The 26,671-nt window shown below is 47.4% G+C and overlaps 2 protein-coding genes across 5 annotated transcripts in view; both read left to right on the forward strand.

The window, feature by feature from the left end:
* POLE2 (DNA polymerase epsilon 2, accessory subunit) overlaps positions 1 to 5,144 on the forward strand; it is a 33,461-nt gene extending 28,317 nt beyond the window's left edge. For 2 of the 4 annotated variants that reach the window (XM_068149150.1, XM_068149152.1), the window contains 3 exons: positions 2,515 to 2,691; positions 2,808 to 2,875; positions 4,023 to 5,143. In XM_068149150.1, the coding sequence (XP_068005251.1) occupies positions 2,515 to 2,691; positions 2,808 to 2,875; positions 4,023 to 4,041 (264 nt within the window). In that variant the 3' untranslated portion in view covers positions 4,042 to 5,143. Of the gene's footprint in view, positions 1 to 2,514; positions 2,692 to 2,807; positions 2,876 to 4,022 lie in introns of all 4 variants that reach the window. The other 2 variants (XM_068149151.1, XM_068149154.1) reach the window with 2 other exon arrangements.
* A 582-nt stretch (positions 5,145 to 5,726) lies between these two features.
* Positions 5,727 to 26,211, forward strand: DNAAF2 (dynein axonemal assembly factor 2). The gene is made up of 3 exons (XM_068149149.1): positions 5,727 to 7,460; positions 22,248 to 22,394; positions 25,088 to 26,211. The coding sequence occupies exons 1-3, from the start codon at positions 5,757 to 5,759 to the stop codon at positions 25,637 to 25,639; spliced, it is 2,403 nt and encodes an 800-aa protein (XP_068005250.1). The 5' UTR covers positions 5,727 to 5,756; the 3' UTR covers positions 25,640 to 26,211.
* The last annotated feature ends 460 nt before the right edge of the window (positions 26,212 to 26,671 follow it).

A 26,671-nucleotide genomic window follows, 5' to 3' on the forward strand; every position in this document is an offset into this window, starting at 1 on the left:
TCCCCAGAAGGGTTGTCAAGGCCTGAAACAAGCTTCCCAGGGCAGTGTTGGGGTCCCCATTCCTGGGGGAGTTTCAGACTTGTGTGGATGTGGTGCTGAGGGATGTGGTTTAGTTGTGGACTTGGCAGTGCTGGGTTAACAATTGGACTCGATCCTGGAGGTGTTTTTCAACCTTAATGATCCTAAGATTCTGTACTTCTGTTTTCACCTTCATTTCCATCTTGACAGGAAAATAACTGGAACCATGGTAGTGAATATAAGAAGTTCCACCTAAACATGGGGAGGATCTTCTTTAATTTAAGGGTAACAGAGCACTGGAGCAGGCTGCCCAGAGAGGTTGTGGAGTCTCCATCTCAGGAGACGCTCAAAACCCACCCGGACATGGTCCTCTGTGACCTGCTCTAGGTGAACCTGCCTTGGTAGGGGGGTTGGACTCAATGACCTCCAGTAGTCTCTTCCAACCCCTACCAGTCTGTGATTCTGTGTTTGATGACATCCAGTCATTCTGGCTGTCCCACCACAGGTACTCTTAAACACAGAACTTCACAGCAGCTGCCTCTTGGTGTATGTGCAGCAGCACTGTATGATGTTCTAAGAAATACAGATTCCTAAAGGCAAAGTTTCACACAAATGACTTTGTTTTCTTTTTTTCAAAGAAGTGATCAATTAACAAGCTACATTTGCAGTAAAGCAGCATCTCACTTTTCCAAAAGGTCATCTGCTGCTTCTGCCATCTCCCTTGAAGTCTTAATCCTGCTTTTGATACATGGCCACAGCTCTCTGAGTTATAGTTCTAGTTAATGAATGCACAGCAGGAGCTGATGAGACTTACTGATATAATTGAATGAGAAAAATCCAGGCAGAACTGGCTAGTTGCAGTGATGGATTGAGTCTGTTTCTGTTTATTTTATTGAGGGGTTTTTGTTTGTTTGTTTAACTCAGAGACTTCCTTCAGCTCTTCCTTCACCAGGATGGTGCTCAGCTTCTTTGTGAACACAGGGAACCTACTGTGGATGCTGGTGCTCCTTGGTTTTGGTGTGCATGTTTGCCTGTACATGTGTGTTCCCTGCAAGCCATTAATGGGAAAAGAGCATAGAAACAAAGAATTGTTCTGGTTGGAAAAGACCTTTAAAATTGTTGAGTCCAACCATTATCTAAACCTACCAAGGCTGGTGCTAAACTGTGTCCCTCAGCACCACATCCCTGCATCTTTGAAACACCTCCAGAGATAGAGATCCAACCATTGGCTCCCTAGGCAGCCAATTCCAGTGTTTGAGAACCCTTTCAGACGAGAAGCTTCTTCTAATGTCTGACCTAAATGTCTCCTGGTACAACTTGAGGTAATTTCCCCTCATCCTATCACTTGTAATTTGGGAGATGAGACCAACCTCCACCTCACTTCAGCCTTCTATCAGGAAGTTGAAGAGAGCCAGAAGGGCTTCAGCCTCCTTTTCTCCAGGCTAAACAAAACAACTACAGTTCTCTCAACTACTCCTCATCAGAACTGTTCTCCAGACCCTTCACCAGCATTGTTACTCTTCCCTGGACATGCTCCGGTACCTCAATGTTCCTTCTTGGAGTGAGTGCCCCAGAACTGAACCCAGTACTCAAGATGTGGTGATGAATGTCATGTCACAGTACTCAAGGTGTGAGATGGATGAGAGAAGGAAATGTTGTTCCTAACATTAGAGTGAATTATTAGTGTCTTCATGCCTTGAATAGTGTTAGTGGAGTAACTCAGCCTGTGGTTGGTGCATCATTTGCATTCAACAGCAGACCCTTCCACCATGTCCCTGTGTGATTTTCGCCCTTTGGGGAGAATGGAGCCCAATGGCAGCCACATGACTGATCAGAAATAATAAAAGCTTTCAAGGGGGTTGAGAAAAGAATTTCAAGAACCAAAATACTCTGTCTGTGATTTGCCAGATGAAAAAGGGAATTTCAGGGGTCAGCTGGCACCTGGAGCAGGACAATTGCAAGTACAGACAAAGTAATTGAAGTAATTTGGGAATCAAATGAATCATAGAATAGCTGTGGTTGGAAGGAACCTGCAAGATCATCTAGTTCCAATCCCCTGGCGTGGGCAGAGATGCTTTCTACTAGACAAGGTTGCCTGAGGTCCCATCCAACCTGGCTTTGAACACTTCCAGTAACTGGTACTGCCAGGAAACAAAACAAACACCACAAAATGGAAGCTGTGGCAGTGTTGGTGTATTCTGGATTGGAGAAACAATTAATCAGATTGTCTCTTTGGGAGAGTCTGATCAGTATCTTCAAATATTGGCTGGTATGCTTCAGGAAGGACTTTATGTATTAAAAAACCCCACAAGACAACAAAGAAACCAGCAGCTGACTGCTGTTTGGTGCTGCTTTGTTCTAGAAATAATCAGAGAGACTGAGAAACACCAAAAAAACATTTCCAGGTTGAAAGTTTCTTTATTAGCAGGGCATGAATGTCTGCAGGAGTGCAACTGACTTCTAGAAGATGGCTCAGACTAACTCTTTGTCTTGCAGTTTGTAAAGACCATATTGTCCCAGGGCCACCTGACGCCGCTCCCGCTGTACGTTAGCCCAGTCTATTGGGCCTACGACTACTCGCTGAGGGTTTATCCTGTGCCTGACATGCTCGTCATTGCAGACAAATACGACCCCTTCACTGTCACCAACACAGACTGCATCTGCATAAATCCTGTAAGATTTCCTTAGGCTTTACCAAAATAGAAGAGGGTGCAGACACATTCAGTTTATGTCTCCTTGCTACTTGTATTTTACTGATGCAAGGGTGATGTCTACATTTTTCTTGGCAGGGTTCATTTCCAAGAAGTGGATTTTCATTCAAGGTATTTTACCCCTCCAACAAGACAGTTGAAGACAGGTAAATATATTCAGTTTCTCATTGGTATTTATATTTCTATATAAGTACTTCCTTTCTCATTATCAAGAAGGGCATGGAAAATTGATACTAGAAACCAAGTGAATGTTTTAACAGTTTAACATAAACTTGTACTTCATACTTAGGCAGTGTAAAAAAAATCTAAATACCTAGAAATTAAATATTAATAAATTAGAAATGCCAGTCAGAAAATTATAAGAAGCATGATGCATAGGTAAAATTAAAGGTAAATGTACCAGTCACACTCTGGACTGATCCCCAGCAGCATGGGCAGCAGATGGAGGGAGGGGATTCTGCCCCTCTGCTCTTCTGAGACTCCACTGCAGTGGTGGGGCCAGCTCTGGAGTCTTCAGTGCATGAGAGACATGGAGCTGTTAGAGCAGGGCCAGAGGAGGCCACAGCAAAGATGGGAGGCTTGGAAGCCCTCTGCTGTGAGGCTAGGCTGAGAGAGTTGTGGTTGTTCAGCCTGGAGAAGAGAAGGCTTTATGGAGACTTTCTTGTGGTCTTTAAGTAGTTAAAGGGGCCAAGAAGAAATATGGGGACAGACTTTTGAGCACTGCTAGTTGTGAGAGGACAAGGGATGATGGTTTTAAAGTGAAAGAGGGAGATTCAGACCGTTCTGGATCAGGTTGTTTGGGGCTCCGAGCAACCTGCTCTAGTTGCACATGTCCCTGCTGACTGGGGGAAAGAGAGGGCTGGTCTAGATGACCCTCAAAGGTCCCTTCCCACCCAAATAATTGTTGTGGTTCTATGATTCAATATGATTTTCAATAACTGAAAGCCAGTTGGGAAAATTATTTGTTTCTGGACATGATTGTTACATAGGTTAATTATACTTGATCATAATCAAGCCCAGAAGCCACTTTCATACTTTGATTTAATCTCAAATTTGATTAATCTTTGATTTCAAATCTCAAATATAATGCTCCCCACTCTCTGAAGGAAAGTGATAATAGTTTCGCCCATGCAGCCTTTATTTGAATGTAGAAAATGTCCTACCTTGAGATGTTTTAGTCTTTAAATAGTCTAAAACATTAATAAGTCTTTCACAGATGAAGAAACAGAATAATATTCTATTTATTAAGCATATTTTTAAAAATTAACTATTGTTTTTGTTTGCTATTTTCAGCAAGCTTCAAGGTCTCTGAATTTCCATGAGGAGTGAAGCCAACTGTAGCACTTGATTGCGATGGGTTGAGTTTTATGATGTATTACAGGCTGTTGATAATCAATGTCAAAGCCAAAATTATGTCTTTTGTACACAAATAAACATTTACAGGAAAAGATACTGCTGTTAGCTTGGATAAAATGTAGAGACATGGTAAAGACTAATTGGCAAAGCACTATAAAAGAAGGCAGCTGGAGGGACCAGATGTGTGCGCATCAAACAAAATATCCATCTCAAAAAAAACCCAACAAAAAAAGACAGTAAAGACAAGGAGAACTTTGTCTGTCGCCATGCTGAGTTGAGCTGATTGTTACCTACAGGAGACACTTAATTGTGGACTACAGTGTGTCCTTGGACAGGAGAGGTCTAGAGAATATTTGTGAGATGTCATTTACTGATGGGAGAATGTAGTCTGTTTGCAGATAGCGTTAGGCAGGCGGATGAGGAGAGGTAAGAGGAACAAAGACATGGATCTCTGAAGAAGGCATGGAGGAAGAAATCCTGAAGGAGCAATCAGGAAGGTGGGAGAGAGCCAGAGCCTGGTAGCATTAACTGCTGCATCAACAGCTGATTTGACTTACAGCAGAGAGCAGCCTGTTGGCACTTGAACCTGGTCCCTTTTCAATGAAAATAAGCAAAAAACCCCTATGCTACAGCCACTTGTGGGAATCAAGACCAGGAAACCAGAGTGGTGCTACCCCAAAGTGTCCTAATTAGGTGTACAACAGACAAGGGAGCCTCAGAACCCACTCTTCTATTTCATAGCCCCATTCCCACTGTGTTGATACTGACACAAGCATGGTTGAGGGGACAGGGGGGAGGACATGGATGGAAGCTGGGAGCTGAGCTACCCAGGATTAAACCCAAAATACAGACTACCAGTGCTTCCAAATATGCTTCCTGATCCTGGGCTGGGAGGGGAGGGCAGAGACAGCTCAGAGATGTGGGTAAAATGAGTGTTGCAGAGGGGTGAGGAGACAGTGGTGGAGAGCCACCCCTGTAGAAGACAAAGGCAAGGGCTGAGAGCCACCATGAAGCCAAAAGTGAAGGGAAGAGAAAGGCTCAGCAAGGCCAGTTGACTCCAAGAAAGATCACAGAGTAAAAATTCTGCAAAGTAACACACAAAATTGTCTTTAATTATTTGTTTGCTGGTTCTGGGGTGCAAGTTGGCACTGTAAGTGTGAGGCCCTTAAACCCTCCAGAGTTCCTAGTGCAAGGGCTTATAGTTTCAAAATGGTGATGCCTGCTGAAGGTGAATCTTGGTGAAGTCATGGAGACATGTTTTGTCATGTGAAGTTGCACCAGGGGAGGTTTACGTTGGACATGAGGAACAATTTCTTCCCCCAAAGGTTGTCAAGGCCTAGAACAGGCTTCCCAGGGCAGCATTAAAAGCCCCCATTCCCTGGAGGGGTTTCAGAGCTGTGTAGATGTGGTGCTGAGCGACATGGTTTAATGGTGGCCTGGCAGTGTTGGACTCGATGATCTTAAAGGTCTTTTCTAGCTTAAACGATTCAATGAAGCGGGAAACTTAAGAGGCACGGCACGGGGACATCCCGCCATACTGTTTGGCTTCTCCATAGCAATAGCCCGGAATAGCTCGGCGCCGCCATCTTGTTTACTATCGCTATAGCAACGCGCCGGAGGCGCCATCTTGTTTGGTATCTCCACAGCAACGGCAGCAGCGGGGCCGGGGCCATGGCGGCCACGGGGCAGCTGGAGGACCTGGAGCTCAGCTTCGAGGAGGCAGAGCGGCTCCAGCGGGCTTTTCGCGATGAGAAGTTTCGGGCGCTGTTCGCCGAGTACGCGGCGGAGCTGGCCGACCCGGAGCAGCGGCGGTTGTACGAGGAGGAGGTGGCGGCCTTGGAGCGGGAACGCGGCATAGAGGTGCGCTTCGTTCACCCCGCAGCGGGCTACGTGCTGCGTACCAGCCAGGCCGGCTCCCGCCGCTGCTACCTCAACGTCTGCAGCAACCCGCACGTCGGGGCGCCGCAGGCTCACCCCGAGCCCGGCGGCCACCGCTGGGCCCTGCCCTACAGCCTGGCGCCGGGCCGTGAGGAGCTGGGTCGCGGCGGCCAACGCCGCCTGATCTACGATGTGGTTTTCCACCCGGCCGCCCTCCGCCTGGCTGCCCGCAGCGCCCGCTTCCGCCGCTTGCTCAGCGACACGGCGCTGGAGGCCGTGGAACGCCATTGCTCCGTGCAGCTCGACCGCGCCAACGCCACCGTCCTCCGCGGCACCAAGTATAAGGGTGTCCCGCAGGCCCCCGTCATCCGCACCCCGCTGCCCGGCGGTGCCCCGCCACCGCCCGCCGACGGCGACTCCCCGCTGCCACCCTTCCCTTTTCCGCCCACCACTCCACCGCCGCCCGCTGCCCCTCCCCCGGCAGCCCAGCCCTGCGGTCCCACCACGCCGCGCTGGAGCATCCGGCACCGCTCCTACGTTGACCTGCAAGACTACCGGTACTGCCGCGACTCTGCGCCCAGCCCGGTGCCGCGGGAGCTGGTGGTGACGATAGAGCTGCCGCTACTGCGCTCCGCCGCTGAGGCCACACTGGAGATCCGCGGCCGGGAGCTGCGCCTCGACTCGCGGCGTCCCGCCTACCGCTTGCGTCTCCGCCTCCCCTACGACGTGAACGAGAGCGGCGGGCGGGCTTCCTTCAACAAAGCCCAGCGGCAGCTTGTGGTCACGCTGCCCGTGGTGCGGCCGCCCGACCCGCAGGAGTCTCTAGGCCCGGGTGAGCCACTGGAGGAGGCAGAGCCCGAGCCCGGTGCGGAGGGGCTGGGCAGGGAGCCCCTGGAGGAGACCGAGCCCGGTGCGGAGAGGCTGGGCAGGGAGCCGCTGGAGGAGGCTGAGCTCCGTGCGGAGGAGCCGGGCGAGCTGGCGGCGGCTGAGGAAGGCGGTGAAGTGGGCCCCGTTAGCGACGGGGAGTCCGGCGAGCCATCCCTGGCTGGGGACCTGCCATCGCCCCGTTCTGGCGCCGCTTCTCCCAGCCCCGAAGAAGCCTCTCCCAGCGGGGAAGCCCCTTCGTGCACTGCCGAGAGCCCGGCCCCCGGTGACATGGAGTTTCCCCGGGGCTCTGGCGGCGCTCAGGCCGCCACGTGCCCGCCCTTCCAGTGCCGGCAGGATGAGGCCTCCCTCACCCTGCTTCTGCGTGTGCCTGGCATCCAGCCCCAGAGCCTCAGTGGGAATGTGGGCACGAACCACTACAGCCTCCGTTTCTCTAGTGACAGTGGTGCCTATGCCCTCTTCTTACAGTTCCCTCCCACAAACATGCTGCTGTCCCCCGAGACCAGTGTTAGCGTGTCTCCCCACAATGCTGCCATCGGGCTCGCCAAGGGCCCCGGCAACACCGGGCTTTGGGAGAAGTTCTACTTCGGCCTTGATGCCTCCGCTTTACAGGTAACGGCTTCAAAATGGCAAGGTCTCTTTGGCAAACTGCCCAGAGTGCCACCGTGTCACTGGTCTGTGTGACTTTGTTTGGGTTAGGTTGTGAGTGATGTCTCAGGGAGGTGTTAGGTTATCGGGCTGAGCTCAGGAGAAGTTGGCAGTGAAGGAAACAGCTTCCTTCACGGGGCTGTTAACGGATGTAAGTGGAGTGACCTAATCAGTGCTGCTCTTTGTATGAGCAAAACAAAGGTCACATCATGGAGCTGACATTGTTTTTTGGAACTGAAGTGACTTTTGCCTCCTGTACGGATTTTGGTTTTTTTCTCTCTAAGGAAAATTATGAGTAAAAATGGAGTCTGCCCTATGCCTGTAGCATCAGCCTTTGAGGCCATGTAAATTGCTCATGCAGTCCATTACATGAAGGAGGGAGATGTTTATAATCCTCTGATATACACACATGCATAGAGTGTTGTGAAATGTGGACAGGTTGGATCGATGGGTTGAGGTTCAGCAAGGCACTTGGGTCTCAACAACACCAAGAATGCTTGGGACGAAGTGGCTGGAAACTGCCTAGTGGAAAAGGACTTGGAGGTGCTTGTTGAAAGCCAGCTGCATATGAGCCCGTGTGTGCTCAGGTGACCAAGAAGGCCAACAGCCTCCTGGCTTGGCAGCAATAGTGTGGCCAGCAGGACCGGGGATCTGATTGTCATCCTTTACTGGGCACTGGTGAGGCCACACCTCAAATACTAGGTTCAGTTTTGGGACCCTCACTCCAAGAAGGACATTGAGGTGCTGGAGCATGTCCAGAGAAGGGCAGCAAAGCTGGTGAAGGTCTAGAGAACAGGTCTGGTGAGGAGCAGCTGAGGGAACTGGGGCTGTTTATTCTGGAGAAAAGGAGGCCAAGGGGAGATGTTCTGGTTCTCTACAACTCCCCAAAAAGAGGTTAGAGCCAGGTGGTGATTGGCTGCTTCTCCCTAGTAACAAGTGATAGGAGAAAGGGAAATGGCCTTAAGTTGTGCTAAGTAGGTCTCTTCCAACCAAAAAATTTCCATGATTCTATGAAATGCTGATGTGTGAGTGGCCTATACCTGTGTCTGTATTTAAGGGCAGAACTCCCAGTTACAGATTCAGGAACATTCATTAATTCCACCAGAGTAGAGCAGCAAGCCACATCTGTGGACTGCTGTCTGTTGCCATTGTACTAGGGTAGTTCATCTTAGCAGCCTGAAGATGATTCCAGTTGAGCTGTTGTATCATTTTATGGGCCATTAGGCAGTGGTACACCCTGTGGCAGGAGGAGGTTGGTATGCCTGCTGAGAATTGGCAGTGTCCCCACAAAGGGATGCTCGCCTTGTGGCACTCTTGCTGTCAAGAAGCACTCACAAGTTTTGTGGAGAGCTGTTACTCTGTAAGCTCAGAAATTTCAGTCATCTTCTCCTGAGCAGGGAATAAGGCTGCACAATTCTTACATAATCTTCCAGTCCTGCGATTTGTAGTCTGGCTGTATTTTACTACAATCATTTGTGGTTTGGATAATGTACCATGGGAGTACATGTCCAAAAAAAATGGCAGGTTGAAATCTATCCACTGGCATGGTGGCTTAGAGTATCTTAATTACTCCATCCCAAGTGGGAATGGAGCTCATCCCAGTTGGACTGGGTGGTTCACTGCTTTTTGCTTGCTTTGACCCAACTAGGAGCCTGCAAGACCATGCAAGTGGTGCCATGAGACACTGGGCACCACTGTTAATTGGTGTGGTAAAGTACTGGGTGCTACTGCAGTGCCAAATAACCCATCATACAGACTACCACCCATATCCTGTGTTAGTACAGAGGGCATGGGGTATCTTGTGGTTCTCCCCATCTGCTCTGCTCTTGTGAGACCACAACTGGCATACTGCATGTAGTTCCTGTGCCCACAGCATAAGGACATCAAACTGTTGGAGTGGGTACAGAGGAGGCCATGAAGATGGTCAGAGGGCTGGAGCACCTCTGTGGGGAGAGACTGAGAGAGTTGGGCTGTTCAGCCTGGAGAAGAGAAGGGTCTGGGGATACCTTAGAGCAGTCTTTCAGTACCTGAAGGGGGTTTACAAGAAAGCTGGGGAGGGACTTTTTACAAGGGCTTGTAGTGATTGAGGGGGAATGGATTGAAGCTGGAAGAGGGGAGATTTAGACTGAGTATTAGAAAGAAATTTTTTTACAGTGAGGGCAGTGAGAGACTGGAACAGGTTGCTGGGGGAGGTTGTGAATGTCCCCTCCCTGAAGGTGTTCACAGCCAGGCTGGACAAGGCCTTGAGCAACCTGGTCTAGTGGAAGGTGTCCCTGCCCACGGCAGAGGGGGTTGGAATTAGATGATCTTTAAGATCCTGTCCAACCCAAACCATTCTGTAAATGTATGAACTACAGCCATTTAATCTGCTTTTTTAGGTAGTCTGAATCCCATCCTGCGTGTCTGTGTGCTTCCTCATTTTGTGATGTTCAGGCCCGAACGGAGGTTTCAAGGGAAGCCACTTTGTGGGATATGGCTGAGAACTGAGTCTGGGAACAGGAAATTCTGCTGCAGTATCTCTTTAGTTCTGTGGCTGATGGATGTTTCCGCTTTGATCTCAGTCTGACGATTGAAAGCATTTGCTATGTGCAGGCCTCACTGTGGCTGGGGGAACATCTTTTGATTGAAAATTATTAAAAGGACATTCAGTAACGAGATTTTACACACTATTACCATTTTATGAGTTAAAACATCTTTGAATGTGCCAAATTTATTATATATTGCAAAATATTTTGGGTGGAGTAGGAGGAGGAAGAGATTGGGCATTAGTCACAGGCCTGCCAGCCATTCATTCATGTAGCAGACCAAAAAGGATTGATTTCTTCTGGGGTGCAGCCCTTTTGGATGCCAGGCCTGCATACTGAAGCAGCTGAAATAATCTGAAGTCTTAGGTTCTGTTTGCCTTTTTTAAACTGTGCTATTTCCCAGAAGTGCCTGTGCCAGTGCTGATAGCTGCATTCACTCAGAGTGAAGTGAGAAAAATTAATATTTAATTAGAGCTACTATTATATGCCATTAACTATTTGCTCATGGTACTTTCTCTTCTGCTTCTGTTGACTCCTTCAATTTGTCTGCTGTCATCCCTGGCATTTTTCCTCCTTTGGATCTTGCTCTATAAATCAGAGTTACACTTCATGCATTGAGGTCTGCCAGGCGTTGCATCTGTCACAGAAGAGTGTTTGAGGAGTGCCCACAGTAGCAGTGCCCTGTTTAATCACTTCAGGGAGCTTTCAGAGGCCGAGGTGAGCAGGAATTTTATCTTGCACCTCCCAGCTACCCTGCAGCCTGCTTGTTTATAATCTCTCCTGCAGCAGCATTGCCAGAAGAAGAGGCCAGTGGTTTTCACAGATATGAAATTCCTACTCCACTATCTTCTAGGAAGTTACTTCTTACTGGAAATCAAGAGTTTCTGTGCTGTTTTAGGGAACAGATTCCTTTTTGGGTAAGTTACTTTTGAAATATGCTCAACTGGGTGATAGTTTGAGCCATGGTGGCTGTTACAGTACTCTGTTAGGCTACCTGCATAATTACAGAATCCTAGTGTGGTAGGGGTCGGAAAGGACATCTGGAGATCATCCATTCCAACACCCCTGCTAAAGCAGGGTCACCCACAGCAGCTTGTCCAGGATCACAGTGTCCAGGTGGGCTTGGAATCCCTCCAGAGAAGGAGACTCCACAACCTCTCTGGGCAGCCTGCTCCAGGGCTCCAGCACCCTCACATGGAAGAAGTTTCTCCTGTTCAGATGGAACCTCCTGGGTTCCAGTCTGTGCCTGTTGCCAGGCACCTGAGTCAGGCCCCATCCTCTTGCCCCCACCCTTTAGCTATTGATCTTCATTGTGAAGATGCCTCCTCAGGCTACTCTTCCCCAGGCTAAACAGCCCCAGCTTGCTGAGCCTTTCCTTCTCACAGAGATGTTCCAGGCCCCTCAGCATCTTTGGAGCTCATACTGGGCTCTCTCCAGTAGTTCCTGGTCTCTCTTGAACTGGGGACACCAGAAGTGGAACCACTATTCCAGGTGTGTGGTTTCACTAGGGCAGAACAGAAGGGGAGGAGAGCCTGCTGGCCACATTCTTCTGAATGCACCCCAGGAGACTATTGTACTTCTTGGCCACAAGAGCATGTGCCTGGCTCACAGTGAACTGCCCTGGTGGCTCTTGCAGCACCCTGTTAGGCTGCCTATGTAATTGTCTCTCATTAACTCGGCAGCCAGGAAATCGCATTGCGCTAATTGTTGCCCACGTGAGCAGAATGCATCTTGCCTGGTCCCTGGCCTGTGCACAGCGCATCGCCGGCTTGGGATCGTCTGTTCGGCCCTGCCCGGATCCACTGCACAATAACGGTGTGGGTAATTGTGCAGCCCTGCCTTGCCTGCTTCTGATGTTCCTCTTATCTCGCTGGCCTCTTTTCTTCTTGGAAATTGGTCTGACAGAGATATTGTTAGAAGAATGAGTTGAACTTGTCCTTAGGACGCTGATCTCGAAACAGAATTTCAAGGACTGGTTTTCCTTTTGTGGTCATGTAGGTTTGAATCCCTGCACTGAAAGATGATCTATTTAGAGTTCAGTTTCCATAGATGCTGAGCAGTTTGAATTCCCACCCCAGCATGTGCTTGTTTTCAGCAAGATTTTGTGGTGTAACTGTCCTGTTTGTGCCTTTTGAGGTGCTGATAGCCCTTGATGTTGCTTTGGTTTTACTGCTTCACCACACAATAGTCAGCTCTGTTCTAACTCTGAGCCCTTGCTTCTTTTGAATGGTTGCAACCATTGCTTCCCTTTCTCTATGTGTAGTTTCCTTGGCTAAGCCATAATGCCTATACATTTGTTAAGGGGAGTAGAATCATAGAATGGTAGTAGTTGGAAGGGACCTCTGGAGATCAACCCCCCTGCCAAAGCAGGATCATGTAGGGCAGGTCACACACATCCAGGTGGGTTTTGAAAGCTAGAGAAAGACTCCACAACCTCTCTGGGCAGCCTGCACCAGGGCTGCATCATTCTTACAGTAAAGAAGTTTTTCCTCATGTTGAGGTGGAACTTCCTGTGTTACAGTTTATGTCCATTGTTCCTCGTTCTGTCACAGGGCACCACTGAAAACAGATTGGCCACTTCTTCTTGACACCTGCCCTTCAGAAACCCTTTAAAAATAAAGATTCTGTAACTCTGGACTTTGTGGACCAGAGTCACATATTTCAGGGCTTCAAAAATCATCTTTGTCATTGGCATCGTGCTTGGTTGCTGTACCAGAGACCACATGGTGTTGATCTTCCTGCAGTGCTTGCTCCAGCCCCTGATTTTCTAGAGGGAAAGTTGCTTGGCTTTACTGCTGCCAGATTTGCTGTCTGCTCTTGCCCTTGAAAGACCAGCTGTGGGCTCTGCTCCCTCCATTATTTTCATAGAATCATTAAGGTTGGAAAGACTTCTGAGATCATCCAGTCCAACTGTTAACACCACCATGACCACTACACTGTGTTCCCAAGTGCCATGTCTACACATTTTCTGAACACCTCCATGGAGAGTGATTCCACTGCCTCCTTGGGCAGCCTGTTCCAATGCCTGACCACTCTTTCAGTAAAGAAATTTTTACTAATATCTAACCTAACCTTCTCTGTTGCAGCTTGAAGCCATTTCCTCTTGTTCTATCCACTAATAGTTTCAAAATCTCCCAATTCCATTTATTTAAACCCTCTGAGCTCAAGCCTATGGAATTCTTTCATCAGAGAGTTTCCCTTCAGCTTAACACAAAAGAACCTTGGGAATACCTGATGAAAAAAGACTGGTTGAGAGTTCAGTAACCATTACTAAAATCTGTAAGCCTGCCAGAGAAGCTTTCCGAGAACAACATGTCCCAGAATTTCCTGGTTTAGGGCAGAGCTGGAGTTGGGCAGTGTGGAAATCATGCCTTGCTAAAGGGTTGTCTTTCAGTGTTTGGTTTCCTGGAGTGAAATGCGCAATTCTTAACAGAAACCAGTTTTGTTGTGGGTGTATTTGAACTACTGAGACTTGGAGGCTCAGCTGTAGTAGCATGTGAAACATGTTTGGTGGATAATTAATTCTGCCTGCCAGTTTGGGGTCATGTGTGCTCATTTTCATGTGATTAGAAGAAGATTGATTAAAGTAATAATTCCCTTTCATGCTGATCCACATCCTTCCCACCCTTCTCAGTAGACTGAAGTAACTTTGTATAGAGGATGTGTGCCTGCTCTTCCTGGGGTCAGAATCCCTTTTGTCATAAAAGCCCATGTTCTGTCAGGGAGAATGTTAAGATTTAACTCATGTAAACCCTATGCCTGATCTGCAGAGCACAGCAGGGAGAAGTTTACTCTGCTTTATTATGACTCAAGATGATACTTTCCTAACACTTACCATATGAAAAAAATGTGACTCTAAGTATTTGGTTATTGCCCAAGTGCAGAGTTGTATTTGTCTTGTCATATTATAGTCCCCCTGGGAGTTGTGGTGGACATGTTCACCATGATCCAGCACTGTGGTCTTGTGGCCAAGAAGGCAAATGGTCTCTTGGGGTGCATTTGGATGAGTGTGGCCAGCAGCTTGAGGGGGATTCTCCTCATTCTATACTCTGCCCTAGTGAGGCCACACCTGGAATAGTGGCTCCACTTCTGGTCTCCCCAGTTCAAGAGAGACCAGGAACTACTGGAGAGAGCCCAGTATGAGCTCCAAAGATGCTGAGGGGCCTGGAACATCTCTGTGAGAAGGAAAGGCTCAGCAAGCTGGGGCTGTTTAGCCTGGGGAAGAGTAGCCTGAGGGGGCATCTTCACAATGAAGATCAATAGCTAAAGGGTGGGGGCAAGAGGATAGGGCCAGACTCTTCTCAGTGGTGCCCAGTGACAGGAAAAGGGGCAATGGGCACAAGCCGGAACTCAGGAGGTTTCATCTGAACAGGAGGAGAAACTTGTTTGGTGTGAGGCAGAGCCCTGGAGCAGGTTGTGGAGTCTCTTCCTCTGGAGAGATTCCAAACCCACCTGTACATTGTGATCCTGGGCAAGCTGCTGTGGGTGACCCTGCTTTAGCAGGGGGGTTGGACTGGATGATCTCCAGAGGTCCTTTCCAATCCCCACTGTGCTGGGATTCCTCATCACATCATGGTTTGAACTAAGCCTTAGTTTTGCTCTTTGTGAGGATTATGTAGGTACCTAAGAGGGAATTGCATAGTGATACAAAAGCTTTGTGTGACTTCTGTGTGAATGTTGGTGCCTTCATGGAGAATATTTTAGTTGGGTGTGTTACTGAGCATGAAAAACGAAGTGTGATTTTTCTGCTTGGTACAGTCACCAGCACCTTGTCAAGGAGATCCTTTGGAAGCTCTTACTGTTTTTATCTTTAGAAAGCAATCAGTAAATAACACTGAAGCCCTTGACCTTTGCTCACTTCATACATTGACTGTCACATGTTGTATTCTAACCCCTGGACTTGTGTCTTCTGATTTGGCAAATAAGTATTGTGTAGGGTAGCTCCTCCAAGAGAAACTAACACCTGCTGTGACCTGTTTGCACAACTCCCCCATGGGAATGCTTTTTAGTCTTTACAACAGAGGGTCTGTCAGTTTTGTGCTTAATTCTCTTGTTACCTCATTTAGCACAGTATTTGTCTTGTATGTGCTGTCCAAGCAGATTCCATTTTCTCCAGCCGTGCTGGGGCTGCCGAGAGGCCACTTACTCCCTGGAAAAAAAGTCATCTGTGAGTGGCAGAGCTTTGATGCTTCTGACACAGAGTGTGTGGAAAAGGCTTGTGGGCTAGATATGCTTCGGGTGGGCTATGGGGTCATGCGAGGGCTGCCCTGGTGCTCAGTGATCTCAGAATTAGGGCTCTTGTGGATAAATGTATGTCTTGGTTTGAGGGTCAGTCAAGCATGAAACATCAGGAGCTGGGTTGGGAAGTAAAAGATGCATCTGTGGTTTAACTCTGTGCCATCTTTTAGAGAGAAATCTTTACCAGAGAGCACTTGCAAGTCCAAACAGAGCTAGCTGTACTGCTGCTTTTTGCCCTTATTTCCAAGTTAGTTCCAGGGTTTGCCTTTATTTCCACATGGTTCCAGGGTTTTGACCTAATTTCCAAGCTATTTTGCCCTTATTTTCATGCTATTCCAAGCTACTTTTCTAAGATATTTTGGCCTAATTTCCATGTTATTCCAAGTTGGGTTTTTTTTTTTTCCATTTTCCCAAGCCATTTTGCCCTTATTTCCACACTTTTCCAGGATTTTGCTCTTATTTCAAGCTATTTTGAGCTGTGTTAGATGCTTCCTTTGAAAGTCAGGGTTATAACTTCCCACTTCAAAGCTGCCCCAAAGAGTTAATAGGAAGGGGTCATGTCTTCGAAGATACTGCCGGAAACTGGCCCTGTTGTGCTTAATCCTACAGCAGTTTATTTTTGGTTCCGTTAATTCTGTGCTCAGCATTTTAGGACTCTGAGTGAATTTTTTGGGAGGTCAGGGGAGGATGGAAAAAGAAAACAGAACAAACTTAGTGTTAGATATTTTTAATTATTATTTTTTTTTATTTCCAAGTAATCTCTTTCCCAAACTACATTAAGAAATATAATTAGTTTGCTACTGCCATAAAACAAACTAATTTCTGAGTAGCCTTTAATTGGTAGATCCATTATGGGAATAATGTGCTTACACAGAACAGTCATGTCAGGAAACATTATTAACCTCCTGATTAAGCTCCTGAAAGCTTCTTTTGAGCTCTTTAATCTTTGCAGGCATGGATACCTTATAATAAACTTTTCACCCCCAGTATAGGTGCTTTCATTTGCCAAAACTGAGAGCTTCCACTTCTCATGCTGAGCTGGTTTGCAGTGGGATCCTGCAAACCGAGATGCCTGGAGATCCAAGTCCTGTTTCGTATTCGCATCAGCTTCTCATTACAGAAGAGATGGAAATAATTTAAGCTTGAAATCCATCCTGATTTTTAATTGCAGTCTGTGTGGGAAGTGACTCTGGATGGTAACTAGCTATGACTTCGGATAATCAGTGCAGAACAAACTGGATCAGGAATAGTGTGACCAGCAGGAGTAGGGAAGTGATCATGCTCCTGTACTTGGCCCTGGTGAGGTCACACCATGAATACTGGGTTCAGTTTTGTGCCCCTCTCTCCAAAAGAACATTGGGGTGCTGGAGCATGTCCATAGAGAAGCAACTAAGCTGGTGAAATGTCTGGAGAACAGGACTTGTGAGGAGCAGCTGAGGGAGCTGAAGAAAAGGAGGCTGAGGGGACACCTCATTGCTCTCTACAACTCCCTGAAAGGAGACTCAAGTGAGGTGAGGATTGGTCTCTTCTCCATAGTATCAGGTGATAGAACAAGAGGAAATGGCCTGAAATTGTGCCAGAGGAGGTTTAGGTTGGATATTGGGAAAAATATCTTTCCTGCAAAAGTGGTCAGGCATTGGAACAGACTGCCCAGGGAGGTGGTGGAGTTGCTGTCCCTGGACGTGTTCAAGAAACGTGTGGGCATGGCACTTCAGGACATGGTTTATTGGCCATGATGATGTGTAGGTCAATGGTTGGACTTGATGATCTCAGAGGACTTTTCCAACTGAAACAATTCTATGATTCCACAGTTTGAGAGCCAAGGGGAACCATGGGAGCAGTAGCTTCACACAGTGTCTGCTGGCAGTGCTGCTGCCCCGCGCTGTCAGCACCATGCAGTACAAGGACGGTTTGGGATGATGAAGTGGTCTAGAAACCAAAGTAATTCCTGCTAACGTTTATGTTAATATGGTCTCAGTTTAGTCACAAGGAGAAACAAATGTGTACCAAACAGCAGATGACAGCATGTGCAGGGAAAAATAAATTCAATTCTGAGTTGCTAAGAGAGTATCATAAATACCAGCAAATAAACTGTTTGAAAGTGAAGAATTATGTTCCAGGGTCATTGAAATCATCTGCAGATGCTTCTCCTCTGCTGCTCTTCCAAGCCAGAGCAAACAAGCTTTAAAATAAATTCTTGACTCTTTTTTTTTTTTTCCTCAAGGTCTGTGCTTTGATAACATCTGCAGTGATATAAATGCCTCAGGCTATGCTCACCATGAATGCAGAGGCTGAGTTACCATCACAGGCTGGCCAAGCAGGCTAATGATAATCATTATATTGATAACAAACAGCATGGCTTGTATGTCCAGCACAAGGTGCTGTGATTGATGCCAGGCTGCTGTGATAACATTTTAAATCCTTCCTTGAAATGTAAGTGTCGTGCTCTGCGAATATGGTGTTGAGCTGGGGAAGCTGGTCACAAAGGCTTATAGTCATTAGTCAAAGTGATGGGGACATCATCGTGGGCAGTTTTTATTCACATCTGCAATGCTGATCTGGGGCTGTTTAGCCTGGAGAAGAGCAGCCTGAGAGGGCATCTTCTCAGTGCTGATCAATAGCTAAGGGGTGGGGGGGGCAAAAGGATTGGGCCAGACACATTTCAGTGGTGTCCAGTGACAGGTCAAGGGACAATGGGGACAAACTGGAACCCATTAGGTTTCACTTACACATGAGGAAAAACTATGCTGAGAGGGTGGCAGAGGACTGGGGCAGGCTGCCCAGAGAGGTTGTGGAGTCTCTTTCTCTGGAGAGATTCCAAACTCAGTTGGACATTGTGATCCTGGGCAAGCTGCAGTGGGTGCCCCTGCTTTAGCAGGGGGATTGGACTGGACGATCTCCAGAGGTCACTTCCAACCCCCTTACCTGTCTGTGAATCTGTGATCAGTAGACCTTCCACTCTGTTTTTTAACAGTATTTTCTGCGAAGAAAACAATTACTTTTTTAATTGTTTTTTTAATCAGGAAGAGAATTCTTCAGATTAACTTCCTGGGTTTGGTGCTAAAGTACAAAGTTGCGTTTGCTGGCACTCTCATCTCGTAGTACACTTGCACACCTGACCGGGGAGGCACTTTCTGTTTGAAGCTCTCTCTCCCAAGGGTCATGCTGCTTCTCTCTTGTTTCTATGCTTTGGTGAGTGTAAACTATCTCCTGCTTTCTCAGCAGTGCTTCCATGAAGCCATTCCTTTGTGCCCTGGGTATTGAGCCCTATGGCAAAGCACTTCCTCCCCCACTTGCTGCTGGTTCTCCATGGCACTGACTTCCGAGGCAATAGCTCTGCAAATGACCCTGTGGTTAAAGTCACTTCAAAACCATGTAAGCATGTGATTTGTTTTGTTCAGACCTAACAGAAAACTTGTGGCTACCTTTTTGCTTTTCAAACATTTTCTCACCTGATTTCCAGGTGATCTCCACCCTAGGGAGCTGGTGGAGTCACTGTCCTTGGAGGCGTTCAAGAGGGGACTGGACGTGGCACTTGGTGCCATGGTTTAGTAGTCACAAGGTCTTGGGTGACAGGTTGGACTTGATGATTTTTGAGGTCTTTTCCAACCTTATTGATTCTATGATTCTGTACCTGTGATTTCTTTCTATTATGCTGCTTATGGATGTGAACAAGGTGAGGCACCAACTCTTGTTAAAAGCACAAAAGCACAGTGAGTGTGTCCTTTCATAAAATACTTCTGCTCTCACAATAAAGATTGTTTTCCTCAGTTTATTTAGGAACAAATGGGAGTAAAGAGACTTGCTCATATTCACAGTGATCCAGGAGAACAGAGAGAATTGAAGAAGGTCCATAGGGATTTGGAACAAGGTCAGAGGAGGCCATGCCAATGATGGGAGGACTGTAAGTCTGCTGTGAGGACAGACTGAGAGAGTTGGGGTTGTTCAGAATGGAGAAGAGAAGGCTCAAAGGAGACCTTGTGGTAGCCTTTTAGTACTTAAAGAGATGGAGAAGAAAGCTGGGGACAGATTTTGAGCAGGGCCTGTTGTGACAGAACTTGGGGTGATGGGTTTTAATTAGAAGAGGGAGATTCAGACTGGAGAGAAGGACTAAATTCTTTGTAGTGAGGATGGTCAATCCTTGGCCCAGGTTGCTCAGAGAGCTGGTAGATGCCCCACCAGGTTGTTTAGGACTCTGAGCAATCTGCTCTAGTTACAGATGTCCCTTTTGACTGCAGGGGGGTTGGACTAGATGACCTTGACAGGTCCTTTCCAACCCAAACCTTTCTCTTGCTCTGCAGAGCAAGATTGCTGAGACCCAAAGCCCAGTGTGTTTTGGCAGTGCTGGGTTAGTGGTCAGAATGCATGATCTTAAAGGTGCTTTCCAACCAAGCCATTCTATGATTCCATGAAGCACGGCAGGGTGGCAGGATGGCTGAACCTCCACCACTCTGCATCATGCCACAACCCCCGCAGAGGGAAGCTGAGCTGTTCTGTGATGTGTGGGCAAAGCGATAGTTGTGGAGGTGGAAACCTATCTCCTGTGCTGTCCAAGGCCTTGCTGGTGATCCAGTTCATGAGCCTGTGGGAGTTCTGGTGCTGCACGGGTTATTTTGCCTATGCTCTCTGCCTTGTTTCTTTCCTCTGACACCTTCTATTGAACTTTGCAGAGTATTTCTCCAAGCCTAAAGCAGTGTCAAGGCCCCTTTCTGGCAGGCAAGAAAGGAAATTGAATGAGGGAGTAAATATTTTGGGGTTTGTATTAGAAAGTGCAAAGATGAAGTGTGTTACTGGGGGGTTTCTATCAGAGTGACCCTGTTACAGTTTAATCTTTTCCCAGACTGTTACAGCATCTAATTTTGTTTGCCTGCGCTTTTTGTTTTTCTCTATAGAGATGAACTCAATCCTTTGGATAGAAACTTTGGCAATAGGTATGTTAGGACTTTAATATTGTGATTTCTAACATAAACAGTGAAAAAAAATTAGGAGGATGGTTTGTTTTTCCCCTGTGGAATTGTTTTCTTAGGATGACAGTTAAATTCTGTACCTTAGACACAGTGCAGCATCTGGCTGTGCATAAGGTTACATCCACAGGGGGCCAAAAATGTGCAGAATTGCCTTTTTGCTTCTCAGTCTGCAAGATGTCAGTGATAATTGAACCTAACTTTCATTGGCCTAACAAAGAGGCTAGAACTGGATGGAGAAGTTGAGAAGTGTGACTTAAAGTAGAAGATTTGCAACTTTTCCCTGCTATTTCCAACTAAACAATTGGTTGTTGAACCAAAGTAATTCACAGAACATAAAAACAATCCTCTAAGATAGGCCCTTTTTGTTGTGCTGCCCTGGTTTGAGTTAGAACTGATTCTGGTCAGTGCTGTGACTTTCCAGCTCAGGCTCTGCTCTGTGAGGCACTTTCTGAAGGTCAGGGCAGGTTTGTACAGCCAGAGGCTGCTTCTAGCAGGGAGAAGCTGATGTGGAGAGTTCCTGCCAAGGGCTGGGCTGCAGAAAGGCTCTCCTTGAGACTTGCTCCTCTGCACACTGAAGACAATGACACAGTTTGTGCTCACACTGAGGGGCAGGAAGGCAGAGGTGGCTCCTGTGGGGAAGAGTGGACAGGACAGGTGACTCTCAACTGCCCAAACAGGGATTGCATCTCATGGATGGCATCTTCAGGAGCAAGCGGAGGGATCACCAGGGTCAAGCCTCTTCTTCCTTTGCCAGTGTCAGCTGTTTCAATTGCCTTTCCCACTCCATCAGTCTCTCTCCCTTTTTCCCTTTTTCTTCCCTTTGGGAAAGAAAAGACATTCATAGAGTGTCTGTTGCTCATCTCATGGCTGGCCTAGCCCTAACAACTCTTGTCTGTCCTTACATGTGGCCTACAGCAGATGATTTAGGAAGCATATGAGTTCAGGGAAAGCTCTGTACTTCTTAGGAAAGAGCCCCTCCAGGATATACTTGAGGATCTTTAATTACATGTAACTGATTTAAATTTTTAAACCTGTAGCAACGTGTTTCGTGTTGCTTGTGAACTGCATGTTAACAGCTTCAAAACATCTCCCAAACTCTGCTCTTGACCTGAGTAACCTGCTCTAGTGCAGATGTCCCTGCTTACTGCTGAGGGGTTAGACTAGATGACCTTTAAAGGTCCCTTCAACCCAAAGCATTCTGATATTTTGTGGATACCTCTTCACAGTTCCAGCGGGTGTCTCTGCTTGCCCAAAGGGAGATCTGACTGGCCTCTGTGTCTGGATGTGAAATGGATATAGCCATGCATGTTTCATAGCCTTGGCTTTAGAAGGTCAGATCCAAGGTAATGTTTGCATTTTCCTGAAGTAAGAGTCTGAAGCAAATTCCTAAAAGCATAACAACTTCTAGATGTTAAGACAGGTGAGGATGGTGGAATCATTGCTCAGAGGGAGTTTTTATATATGTATTAGTAATGTATTGAGAGAGAGAGAAAGAGTTGGAAGGGACCTCTGAAGATCAAGTCCAACCCCACTACAAAGACAGGGTCACCCACAGCAGCTTGCCCAGGATCACACTGTTTCAGCTGAGTTTGGCATCTCTCCAGAGAAGGAGGCTTCACAGCCTCTCTGGGCAGCCTGCTCCAGGGCTCCAGCACCCTCACACTGAAGAAGTTTCTCCGCATCTTCAGATGGAACCTCCTGGTTTCCAGTGTGTGTCCATTGCCCCTTTTCCTCTCACTGGGCACCACTGAGAAGAGTCTTGCACTGTCATCTGCCCCCACCTTTTAGCTCCTGCTGAATATTGATCAGATCCCCTCTCAGGCTGCTCTTTTCCAGGCTAAACAGCCTCATGTCTCTCAGCCTCCCTCCTCATAGAGATGCTCCAGTCCCCAGCATCTTTGTAGCCTCTGCTGGACTCTCTCGAGTAGCCCCCTGTGTCTGGAGTGAGTTTCTTGCTCCAGTACCACTGAAGTGCAGTATGGAAAGAATGTAACCTGCTTTTAAAAACAATTTTATTTTAGGAAAGACTGTTTGTCAGTGAAGAAAACATTGATGGATTTCTAGACGCTGTGCTGCGCCCTTCCTTTTGCTCCCAATCAACACTGGAAAGTCAGCCGTTAATTGAAGCCCTTGATTTTACTGAGGACAGGATTCAAATCAGGTTGAAGGTAAGGAGCCTGGCAGCAGTACTTACTGATGTATGTGTGTATGACTGATGTATGTTCTTCAGCAAGGTCCTATCAAATCTGACCTTTGTTCCTGTTTTGCCTTGATGTAGCAGGGAAGGCCATGGGTGGGCTGTTTTTTGAGAGTATAAATGTCAGGTTAGAGACACAGGCTAATGTCTGTGCCATTTAATGTGACCATGGGATCGAAACCTACTACATTTCACTGAAGTTCATGGAGAACTGTGATACAATCACTAGAGACAGCAGGAATACACCATGGCACACATACACTAAAACTCCAGGTCCTTCAAGGTCAGAGCTGATGACAACATGCTGCAAACAAATGTCATCATCAGAATAAACCCCAGGATGTTCTTAAAAAGGAAATAAAGCAGTGAAGAATCCACATCTTCCAAATACCCAGGAGTTTGGGCTGCAGTACTGCAGCCCGTGGTTAAGACAAGCCACCTTTTGCGTGCACACCTTTCTGGGTGTCTGGTAGCCAGAAGTGAACTTACTCAGAGGGATTTGGGGTTAGGAGGGAGTGGAGAGGCAAAGAAACTTGCTATTTGGAGTGGAAAGGGCACCTGAAAATGGACAGAGGGTGCTCAGTCACTGCCACTGCTTCATTCTGTGCCTTATTGCACAAGTAGAGAAAACCTTGAGGATTATGTCTATGATGAATCGAGTCTCATTGTCTTCCAGTACTTGAAGGGGCCCACAAGAAAGCTGGGGGTGGGGTGTACATTTTACAAAGGCTTTTAGTCATAGGACAAGAAGGAATGGATTGAAGCTTGAAGAGGATAGATTTAGACTGGACTTTAGGATGAAATCCTTTACGGCAAGGGTGGTAAGACACTAGAACAGGTTGCCCAGAGGTGGGAGATGCCCCACTCCTGGAACCTTTCCAGGTCAGGTTGTTTGTGGCTTGTCTCGAAATTCTCCACTTATGATGGTTAAGGCCTTGGTCAGGCTTCCAAAGTCGCTCTGTGTATATAAAGGACAGAAGGTCTCTGGAGCCTGATAAAGCACTCATATAAGATCCCTTTGCAAACCAGGAGATGGACAAATGAAGGAAAAAAAAAAGTTAGCTTTGTAGAGAGGAAAAGGTGAGGTAACACCCCCTCCCCAAACTGACTAAGATTTCTTGGTGTCAGTAATCCACGTAGAACTTTGTTTAGAGGGAAGCTTTATAGGCAGGGACAACCAGGTTCCTTCTGTGGCCACAAACTGGAGACTGCAGATAGAGTTAATGTGGAGATGGTTTCTTGGAAAGCAAGTTCAGATGAAGTATGTGATCTCTGGAACTAAGCTGGAGGACTGAGTTTACCCTGAAAACAGTGGCTCCAGCATTACTTGGCAGGCTTAATCTTTGTAGCTGGTGTGGATTGTACATGAAAATTGAAAGTTCAAGTTGTTGGAGAGGAGCTGAGTGTGTTTGGTACCTGAGGAAGGGCATCTGAGACACCTTACATCACCACACCTTCATGTGGGTGAATCATCCAGGGCTGAGAACTTACTAGTGGCTTTTTTCACTTCTTGCTGGAGTGGACAGTGATTTTTGGGTCAGACAGGGCTGGGGGTGTGAGAGAATCCATGAACCCAGAGCTTGTGGATAGATGTCTGCCTGATCCTGGCTGCCCACTGATAGAACAAGAAGTTATCATCTGCTTTTTGCTATAGCAGTCACTGGCTGATGGTGAAATTGGGTAACTGCTGTTTTGACAGCACTGTATCTCAGAGCTCATGCTCTCCTGAGGCAAACCACAGCAGTTCCTGGATTTGCTCACTTGGGATGATTCAGGAAGGCAGCTAACTCACCACAACAGGAGGGGACTTTCACTAACTGCAAGGTTAAAACACACTTCTTGGAATGAGAGTATAGATCCCTTGTCTCTTTTGGTGGCCCCCGAGTTCTGGAGAACAGCCTGGGCGTGGTGACTGGCTGGTCTTCACTGTTGTTCTTTGTGAACACCTGGCAGCAGCCCAGCAGCACTTCCTATGGCAGAGGAAACCCTCAGCAGGCAAATGGCCTCCCTGCCACTCATGCCCACGTGCCAAACAGGACCAGGAAACCTCAGCAATGAATTGACTTGGCCTGAGAATCACATAGTAACAGACTAGTAGGGGTTGGAAGGGACCTCTGGAGTCCAATCTCCCTTCTACAGCAGGGTCACCCACAGCAGCTTGCTCAGGATCACAATGTCCAGGTGGGTTTGCAATCTGTCCAGAGGAGATTCCACAACCTCTCTGGGGAGCCTGTTCAGCTCCAGCACCCTCACACCCAGAAGTTTTCCCTTGTCTTCAGATGGAACCTCCTGGGTTCCAGTTTATGTCTGTTCCCTCTTGTAACTAAGCACCATTGAAAACAGTTTGGCCCTATCCTCTTGCTCCCCACCCTTTAGCTCTTGGTGAGCACTGAGAAGATCCCCTCTCAGGCTGCTCTTCTCCAGGCTAAACAGCTCCAGGTCTCCCAGCCTTTCCTCCTCACAGAGATCTTCCCAGCCTCCCCTGGACTCTCTCCAGTAGGTTCCTGTCTCTTGAAATAGGGAGTCCAGATCTGGACACAACACTCCAGAGCTGGCCTCACTAGTGCAGCGTATGGGAGTAGGAGAACCTCCCTCAGCCTGCTGTGGAGAAACGAGTATCTTGGCCTGTTTCAGGCAGAAACCAACCTATTTATTTTCTGGTAGCCTCAGGAAACAGCCCGCTCTGACCAGGATGGAACAGGAACAATGCTCAGCAGCTCAGGAGGAGATCCTGCTGAAGAGCCAAACAGCAACTGCCCCCAGACAAAGGCAGAAACAAACTGTACCACAGCGGAGACAGGCGACGGAGAACGTGCTGCAGGAACCAGCACAACTTCCACACCTTCTGCAGCAGCTGAAACAATGGGAAAAGTAGGTTGTAGTTCACACCATTGTTTGCAGCATGAACCTTCTGACATGGGTTCAGCAACTCCTGACCAGTCTACCAGAGAGGAACCAGCTTTAAATGGTGCTGTGAAAGTGGGTGAAGCTGTGGTGGCTGTGGGCCCTGACAAACAAGCAGGAGGGGAGGGGGAAGGGGATGGAGATGGAGAGGCTGCACCCTCAGGATCAACACAGGGGAACCAGCACAACCGAGCACTCTCCCCAGCCCTGCGAGAGGTCAATGCAGAGGATGGGAGCGTGCAGGTCGTTCGGGTCCACGCGAGGTGCTGCCCATTTGAGTTTCAGAATGATTTCCTGTATGATTTGGACTAGTTTAGTTATCTGAGGATTTCCTTCTGTGTTTTTGAAGCTTTCTGCTACTTCCACCTTCGCTTTAGGACTTCAGGGCTAAGAGCAGAACACAAGTTCCTACTGAAACTGGATTCTGTCAATATGTTTAATAGTTGTTAATATTTTTTGACATTGACAGGTTGGATTTTTCTAAACAGGTGTGGGCTGAAACAGTTTTACTTCCAAGTAAGGTGCAGTTGAAGGTGAATCTTTGCTGGGGGAGGAAAATGCATCTTTACTGTTTTTACAACTTTTTCTTAGTCTCTTGCTGCATCACTGGGAGTGTTTGTAATTTGTACATCTCTTTCTTGACTGGCTCCCAGGGGAACTGCTTTGTGCAGGCCAGAATTCATCATCCTTCAGAGCTTTCACTCTGTGATAACCACCACAACTCTCATCCTGCAGTTTTGAGCAATCAAATGAATTTTCTTATTACAGGGAGAAGTTCTAATTAGTCTCCCACCCTAGGATGTCACTTCAGGTCTGCAGCACACCACCATATCCCCAAGTCTGGGAGCTGGACTTAAGTGCACAATAAAAACAGTTTCTCTTTTTGTGTGTCTGCTACCATTAAGGTTTGTAAAATGGATTCACTTTATCCATTAGCTGAGATTTACTCCTCAAAACCAGTTTCCCCAGAGCTGCAGCAGGCCCTGGGCTGGTTCAGCTTTCTAAAGGAACACAACTAATAATAAACTTTTCGGTTTCCTTTCACACTGCTCCTGGAACAACTTCTCTTTTCTTTTGAGTTATACAAGACACAAACATGCTTTAGAAGAAAGTTAAGTGTTTCCTAGCTGCTCTGGAGTTACTCATGGTTCTGTGATGTTCTCTATTAAATGTGTGTGCAGGGGAGGGGTGAAGTCCAAGTTTTACTTTTCTGAAGTGCAGCAGAAGCCAGAAGCTTCTGCTCTACCTTCTTCCCTGCTGAAGGGTTTGCTTGGTTGGGCTTGACCCTGCTTAGCTCTGAGACACAGCTTCTGGTGGGAAGAGATCAAAGGGCATTGGCACAGG

This window comes from Melanerpes formicivorus, unplaced genomic scaffold, assembly GCF_026170545.1.
Source record: "Melanerpes formicivorus ecotype bairdi unplaced genomic scaffold, bMelFor1.0.p_v2 SCAF_17, whole genome shotgun sequence".
Classification (NCBI taxonomy): domain Eukaryota; kingdom Metazoa; phylum Chordata; class Aves; order Piciformes; family Picidae; genus Melanerpes; species Melanerpes formicivorus.